Source organism: Coregonus lavaretus (genome assembly GCF_964263955.1).
Source record: "Coregonus lavaretus genome assembly, chromosome: 25".
Taxonomy (NCBI): Eukaryota; Metazoa; Chordata; class Actinopteri; order Salmoniformes; family Salmonidae; genus Coregonus; species Coregonus lavaretus.
The window spans coordinates 14,186,836-14,195,169 of NC_140012.1; the positions used below are offsets into that span (position 1 = coordinate 14,186,836).

Genomic DNA, 8,334 nt, shown 5'->3' on the forward strand with positions numbered 1-8,334 from the left:
TGCTGGGGCGGTGCCGAAACTTTTAGCTGTGTGGACCATTAAGAGCGGCAATAGGCTTTACCACGCTCACGCTGGTGTCGTCACACACTGGGTGATGTGCCTTTGATTTCAGTGAACAATTTGATAGTGCACGAGCTCCAGCGCCGCTCCAAACCTGTGCTCCTGTACACTGTGTCCCGACACGGGATAATGGTCATTATGAAGAGCTCGAGAGGATTACAACTCGCCTTCAGAATTTATAAGCGAAGTCATCATCACTCAGTTGGAATTATTGGAGCGCCTTTTTCAAAAGGACAGGTGAGTAGGCTATATTATAGGCTAGCCTACTTATTATAGTCTATTGATAGGTATTCGAATAGGCTCAATAGACTACCGTTATATAGAATATATATGTGTTTTAATGTATTGCTATAATAGGCCGACACAGTCCCATAAATCTATCTCTGCTGCAGCCGCGGGATGGTGTGGAGAAAGGACCAGACCTCATTCGCGCAGCCGGATTGGTGGAGAAGCTCAAAGCGCAAGGTGACGTCCTGATAATGATTTTATACTCATTCTGTGAAATAGACTAGCTAGGTAGCTACAGTGCAGAAATTAAGACATCCGAACTGGATAAAATTGTGAAAATATAGAATGTACAGTAAAGGGAATATGTTTACATTCAAAGTATTTGTTTTCTGAGAGGAATTATGAAATGATCCTGTAAATCCCCAAATTGCAATATTTGCATCAGGATGCTATTGATTTAATCAAATTATTATGTGAGCTCTGTGAGCTCTTATGATGAAGTCACCAGACTTCCAAGCTTTTCTTTGACTTGCCTGGCAGAGGTGTTGAGATGAATAAGTTAACATATTGGAACCTGGTGTCAAATGACAATATAATTTCACAAGCTAACAGCATGATTTATTTTCCATGACCAAGTTCAATTCCTGGGCAGTTCTGAACAAACTATATGAATAAGTGATATTACATAGGCTAGCCTACAGAAATAATCCTATTGGAAAAAATACACCTGAACTTGAACTTGAGATCATGACCACAGTATAAAACAGACAGGAGTTCCTTTAGAAATACTAACAGTAAGACTGACCTGTCCTCTAAAGTGTTTAGTCATGGGAAGTCTTACTGGGAAAGCAGTGACCATAAGAGTGACAGGGGGTTCTGTGTGATCCAAGTGGATTAACATGTGAGCAGGATCAATCACTCTGTGTGTGGGTGTGTCCTCTTCTGCCCATGTGTGTGATCACGTGAGATCAGAGACATCCTAAGCACCCTCTCTGTTTTATTCATATCACACAGGAGAAGGGATCTGATAGGCCTAGCTCTTCTGACCTTGCACCACTCCCCCTTCCATGTTTGTGTGTATGTGTTTGGGTCACGACAATGGCAGCCGCCTGCATACAGTATGTATGCCAGTGATAGCATTCTCACTCACTAAACCGCCAGCAACAGTTGGGGCACTCTGGGGACAAGTGCCCTGTCAATCCTTAGCCTGACTGTGTCCTCTACAGAGAGAATAGCAGACAGCAGCCTGGTCTCATAGACTAAACATAACATAGTAAATGTAAATCTGGGACACTCAAATTTAGTATGATATGTTACCTTTGGTATGGTTACATTAGACCGAAGGTTATTTGAGGCAAAAACTAAAGAGGGTGGTTGGATGGGTGGGTGTATAACGTGAATGTATAGCAACCCGAAGGTTGCGTGTTGGAATCTCACCATAACTTTAGCATTTTAGCTAATTAGCAACTACTTACAACTTTTTGGCTACTTTGCAATTACTTAGCATGTTAGCTAACCCTTCCCCTAACCCCTAACCTTAACCCTTTTAGCTAACCCTTCCCCTAACCCAGTGCTTCTCAATTATTTTCTGTTACGCCCCCCCTAGGAAGAAGTAAACATTTCGCGCCCCCCAACTCTCCGCCGCGACTGTAAATAGTATCATTTGTCTATAAAATTGTTATAAGTACACCTCTGCATAACATTGTATCCTTATTAACATTTAAAAAAAGAAAGAAATATAGATCAACTTACAACAAATAATAACTTTATTAACATTGTTTTTTAGTCTGTAACAGAAAATACTTAAAGTGCATCAATTTGCCTGAAAAAAAATAAAAATTCAAGCCTTATTTAAACTGTAAACATTTTTTGACCATTTGATACTGAAAAATAAAATATATAATCAATAAATAATAATACATTCAAATTGATCAGCAACATGAACTCAGGAGCACAATATATGAAACACTTTGACCTATAAAACAAAAATGAATAAAACAATGTGCTGATTAAAAAAAAAATCAAAATGAGGAAGTCAGGATTAATGGCTACAATGAGCACGTTTTGCAGTGCACAGTTTTTCGAAGCAGGGTTTGAAGCATGATACTGCAACTCTCAGCTCCTGCTCAATGTTTAGCTGGGACCTGTACTTGGTCATCAGTGCAGCAACAGCAGAGAAGCCAGTCTCACAAAGATAAGATGTTGCAAAAGGAAGAAGAATGCCCATGGTCCAGAATTCACTCAGTGTCTGAGATGTGAACCACAGTCTCAATGTGGAGTCAGACGTCATATCAATGAACTGGTCCTCCTCTGCAGAGCTGAAACCAGTTGGAGCTGGTGCATTGAAAGGATCTCTCACCCAGTCATATTGGGAACTGTTTTCAGGGAAGTACTTTTTAAAGAATCCCATCAGTGATGAAATATGCTCCTTAATATATGGAATCACTGAGGTGGCATCATAGTCAGTAGTGTCAACAAATTCATGCAGGTTCTCGAATGAATCAGTATTTCCTTCATCAAGTCGCCTGCCCCACATTGCAAGCTTTCGAGTGAAAGAGCTGATCTTGTCTGTGACCTGAGGGAGGTGTTTATCTTTCCCTTGAAGCTGTAGATTTAGTTAATTTAGCTTTCCAAATATGTCACTCAGGTAGGCCAGTTTTGCCAGGAAGTTCTCATCACTAAATATTTCTGCGAGGTCATACTTGTGCTCCTGCTCCGAAAACATTCTTATCTGCTCTCTGAGCTCAAAAACTCGGGACAAGACTTTTCCTCGTGACAGCCACCTTGCTTCACTGTGAAACAGCACAGCTTGATGTTCAGCTCCCATCTCCTCACAGATAGCAGAGAAGACTCTTGTTTTTAGTGGTCTGGTGATTGGGGTGTAATGTCTTTAAGTGACGCCTTAATTTATTTGGCTTCATGCTGTCCGCTGCCAACATTTTTAGACACAGTAAACATACCAGTCTTTCCTCGTCTCCCACCGTAGTCACAGTGAAGCCAAGCGCTACATACGCTTCGTCATATTTCCTCGTCTTAGCTTTCGGGAGACTTACGTTTGTCTCATTATCTCCGTCTCTCTCCGCCATTCTTTTCATCCCTGTTAAATATTTTTCCATGGTGTCTCTTAAGGGTTTGTTACCTGCACTCCATATCTCCTGCTCTGTGCTGTGTGCTCTTGTTCGGTGCAAAAAAAACCTACTCCCTGCGGCAAAAAAAAGCATGTTCCCCGGGGTTACACGCGCCCCCCCTGGCATCGCTCCGAGCCCCCCCAGGGGGGCGCGCCCCACTATTTGAGAAGGACTGCCCTAACCTTAACTGTTTAACCTAACTCCTAAACTTAACCCTTAACCCTAACCCCTAGCCTTAACACCTAGCCTAGCTAACGTTAGCAAGCTAGCTAACGTTGGCATTAGCCACCTAGCTAACATTAGCCACAACAAATTAGAATTCGTAACATATCATATGTTTAGCAAATTCGTAACATATTGTAAGTTTAGCAAATTCTAACATATTATACGTTTTGCAAATTAGTAACATATCTTATGAAATGGATGATGGACATCACAAATTAAAACATACCATACGAAACGAAACATATGATACTATATGGAGCTCTATTATTTACGTACTGAATAATACAAAATGCTCTGAGACCAGGTTGCAGACAGAGACGCTTCAATCACTAACATAGTAACAGACATAGGAAAATAAGTATTTCATAAGTCATTTATTTCAACTAGGAGAGAGCTCATTTGCATCAGATTGTGAAATGTTTATTTTGCATATTTGTTTATTAATTAAGGGGATGTAACATTTATCATTTTGGTAAAATGGAGGGGATTTAACATTTAGCATATTGGCAAAAAGTATGAGTTTTAACATGACCAAATGGCAGTAAGATCAGAGGCAAGGACTAGTTTATAACATGTACAGGGGTGGTACATTATAAACATTGTGGTAATCCATTGACATCTTATTGCATCGGAGCCATGAGTGTACAGCGTTTCTTTTCTTTCTAAGTGATCCATTGACAGCTCCTGCCTTGATTTTTTTTAAACATGAGATTACTGTAGGTGCATTGGCTAATGCATTTTCTTATGTAACTTGTGTTGCCCAATCTCATCCTCCACAGGCTGTGCGGTCAAAGACTATGGCAACGTGACGTTTGAGGAGGTGGCCAACGATGAGCCAATAGGCAATGTGAAGAGACCCAGAGCGGTGGGCAGCGCCAACCAACGTCTGTCTACTGCCGTCCACGCAGTGAAGAATGATGGACACACTTGTGTGATGCTGGGAGGAGACCACAGGTGTGTGTGTCTCATATTTACCCATAGTAGAGCAAGAGCCCAGTGTCAACAACCAGCCAAAATACAACTAAAAGAATCGAGGGTCAGGGTTTTTTCCTAACAATGTGATGTGGAATTCACTCCCAAGTTTGGTCTGTGTCCAGTTTGGCAATAGGCTCGATCCTGGGGCATGCGGCAGCTAAGAAGGACCTCAGTGTGGTATGGGTGGATGCCCATGCAGACATCAACACACCACTGACCTCCCCTACAGGCAATATCCACGGACAGCCCATGTCCTACCTCATCCATGAGCTGCAATCCAAGGTGATTTCTCTATCTCTCTCTCCCTCTTTTCCCACAGGCATCCCCTAGTTTTTATATTTCAAATACTGTATCATTAAACATTTGTCTATTGTTTGCCCTGAAACAGAGTTTGACCAGTAAATGTTAGATCAGTCATACCTTGGTATTTGCAATACCAGTATTTACACAGTTGTGCAATGTCTGTTTGTTTTGAGGATTTATCGTAATACTCTTCCTCTTCCTGTGCACGTCCTTGGTCATCATGAATTTCTAGCAATTGATTATGAAATGAAAACATTTGAAAGAGAATAGTCATGTCAATTGTGTTTATGTTTTTGGTGGTGACAGTGTTATACATGGGTATGAGCTACAGTTCTAGATGCAGACTTGTCTCTGTTTCTTTGATTAGATTCCAGTTCTGCCAAATTTCTCCTGGATAAAGCCATGTGTATCAGCCAAAGATATAGTCTACATTGGCTTGAGAGACGTGGATCCAGAGGAGCAGTATGTGTTTTTGCCTGTCATTCCGAATCATACATTATCATATTATAACCTTGTACTACATAATTGTTTACAGAAGAATAAAAAAAGATATCTCCCATTCCAGCCATATCCTGAAGTTACTGGGTATCAAGGTTTACTCCATGACTGAGGTGGATCGCCTCGGAATAGCCAAAGTGATGGAAGAGACATGTGACTACATCTTCTCAAAGTATGTAGCCTCAACAATTTCATTGTGTTGTTTTCATTTCTTGCTATTCATGGTAGGCTACATCTGACTTTACATTTACATCATTTCGCAGACGCTCTTATCCAGAGCGACTTACAAATTGGTGCATTCAACTTATGATAGCCAGTGGGACAACCACTTTTTGTATTTTTTATTTTATTTTATGGGGGGGTGGGGGAGGGGGGGGGAAGAAGGATTACTTTATACTATTCCAGGTATTCCTTAAAGAGGTAGGGTTTCAAGTGTCTCCGGAAGGTGGTCAGTGACTTCGCTGTCCTGGCGTCGTGGGGGAGCTTGTTCCACCATTGGGGTGCCAGAGCAGCGAATAGCTTTGACTGGGCTGAGCGGGAAACTGTGCTTCCGTAGAGGTAGAGGAGCTAGCAGGCCAGAGGTGGATGAACGTAGTGCCCTCGTTTGGGTGTAGGGTCTGATCAGAGCCTGAAGGTGAACTTTGATACATCAATGGAAATATTGGGCATTGACGTGTGTTTTAGAGGGAAAAACATACATTAATTTCTCTGATTTAACAGGGTGAAGAAGCCCATCCACCTGAGCTATGACATTGATGCCCTGGACCCATCAATCTCCCCGGCCACAGGAACCCCAGTAGCGGGAGGACTGACCTACAGAGAGGGAATCTACATCACAGAGCACATCTGTCAGACAGGTGAGAGATCACAGACGCATATACAGTGAGGGAAAAAAGTATTTGATCCCCTGCTAATTTTGTACGTTTGCCCACTGACAAAGAAATGATCAGTCTATCATTTTAATGGTAGTTTTATTTGAACAGTGAGAGACAGAATAACAACAACAAAATCCAGAAAAACGCATGCCAAAAATGTTATAAATTGATTTGCATTTTAATTAGGGAAATAAGTATTTGACCCCCTCTCAATCAGAAAGATTTCTGGCTCCCAGGTGTCTTTTATACAGGTAACGAGCTGAGATTAGGAGCACACTCTTAAAGGGAGTGCTCCTAATCTCTGTTTGTTACCTGTATAAAAGACACCTGTCCACAGAAGCAATCAATCAGATTCCAAACTCTCCACCATGGCCAAGACCAAAGAGCTCTCCAAGGATGTCAGGGACAAGATTGTAGACCTACACAAGGCTGGAATGGGCTACAAGACCATCGCCAAGCAGCTTGGTGAGAAGGTGACAACAGTTGGTGCGATTATTCGCAAATGGAAAAAACACAAAAGACCTGTCAATCTCCCTGGGGCTCCATGCAAGATCTCACCTCGTGGAGTTGCAATGATCATGAGAACGGTGAGGAATCAGCCCAGAACTACACGGGAGGATCTTGTCAATGATCTCAAGGCAGCTGGGACCATAGTCACCAAGAAAACAATTGGTAACACACTATGCCGTGAAGGACTGAAATCCTGCAGCGCCCGCAAGGTCCCCCTGCTCAAGAAAGCACATATACAGGGCCGTCTGAAGTTTGCCAATGAACATCTGAATGATTCAGAGGAGAACTGGGTGAAAGTGTTGTGGTCAGATGAGACCAAAATGGAGCTCTTTGGCATCAACTCAACTCGCCGTGTTTGGAGGAGGAGGAATGCTGCCTGGAAACATTATGCTTTGGGGGTGTTTTTCTGCTAAGGGGACAGGACAACTTCACCGCATCAAAGGGACGATGGACGGGGCCATGTACCGTCAAATCTTTTGTGAGAACCTCCTTCCCTCAGCCAGGGTATTGAAAATGGGTCGTGGATGGGTATTCTAGCATGACAATGACCCAAAACACACGGCCAAGGCAACAAAGGAGTGGTCAAGAAGAAGCACATTAAGGTCCTGGAGTGGCCTAGCCAGTCTCCAGACCTTAATCCCATATAAAATCTGTGGAGGGAGCTGAAGGTTCGAGTTGCCAAACGTCAGCCTCGAAACCTTAATGACTTGGAGAAAATCTGCAAAGAGGAGTGGGACAAAATCCCTCCTGAGATGTATGCAAACCTGGTGGCCAACTACAAGAAACGTCTGACCTCTGTGATTGCCAACAAGGGTTTTGCGACCAAGTACTAAGTCATGTTTTGCAGAGGGGTCAAATACTTATTTCCCTCATTAAAATGCAAATCAATTTATAACATTTTTGACATGCGTTTTTCTGGATTTTGTTGTTGTTATTCTGTCTCTCACTGTTCAAATAACCTACCATTAAAATTATAGACTGATCATGTCTTTGTCAGTGGGCAAACGTACAAAATCAGCAGGGGATCAAATACTTTTTCCCCCTCACTGTAGACAGAGATGATAACACACACACACAGAGAGAGAGAGGGAGTGCATCTGAATTGATGCTGCTCCAATGTACTGTTTAGTCTGTGTGTGTGTGTGGTCAGTCAAGTGTGTGTTGAGCAGCTATGCGTTTTCTTTGTGCAGGGCTGCTGTCTGCAGTGGACATGGTGGAGGTGAACCCTAAGAGGGGCAGGACAGATGGTGAGATCAGCTCCACGGTCAACGCTGCAGTAGATCTGATACGTGGCTGCTTCGGAAAGCTCCGGGAGGGAAACCACCCTGCGGACTACAAGATGCCCCTGCCTTGAGCTGCCAACCACCACCAGTCTTCTATTACGATTAAGGGTTCTGGGCATCACCACCATATTTCTGCACTTCAAAATCATCATTACTCTTTTTCTGGAATCCAGCTTTAACTATTTAATTGCCTTTTGTATTAAATCATGGAGAGATTAAAATGTTTTTTCAGAACTGCTTCAGGGTTTG

The 8,334-nt window shown here is 42.5% G+C and overlaps 1 protein-coding gene across 1 annotated transcript; it reads left to right on the forward strand.

Annotated features, from left to right (window-relative positions):
* The first annotated feature begins 51 nt into the window (after nt 1-51).
* Nucleotides 52-8,314, forward strand: LOC311100823 (arginase-1-like). The gene is made up of 8 exons (XM_084141794.1): nt 52-297; nt 453-525; nt 4,421-4,595; nt 4,739-4,898; nt 5,287-5,381; nt 5,485-5,589; nt 6,138-6,274; nt 7,993-8,314. The coding sequence occupies exons 1-8, from the start codon at nt 190-192 to the stop codon at nt 8,154-8,156; spliced, it is 1,017 nt and encodes a 338-aa protein (XP_083997920.1). The 5' UTR covers nt 52-189; the 3' UTR covers nt 8,157-8,314.
* Nucleotides 8,315-8,334: the final 20 nt, after the last annotated feature.

Excerpts from the sequence above, each read along its gene's own strand:
- LOC311100823 (XM_084141794.1), top strand. The coding sequence starts at position 190 with ATGGTCATTATGAAGAGCTCGAGAGGATTACAACTCGCCTTCAGAATT. Across the intron at positions 298-452 it reads CGCCTTTTTCAAAAGGACAG|CCGCGGGATGGTGTGGAGAA; the intron begins GTGAGTAGGCTA and ends TCTCTGCTGCAG. Across the intron at positions 6,275-7,992 it reads AGAGCACATCTGTCAGACAG|GGCTGCTGTCTGCAGTGGAC; the intron begins GTGAGAGATCAC and ends TTCTTTGTGCAG.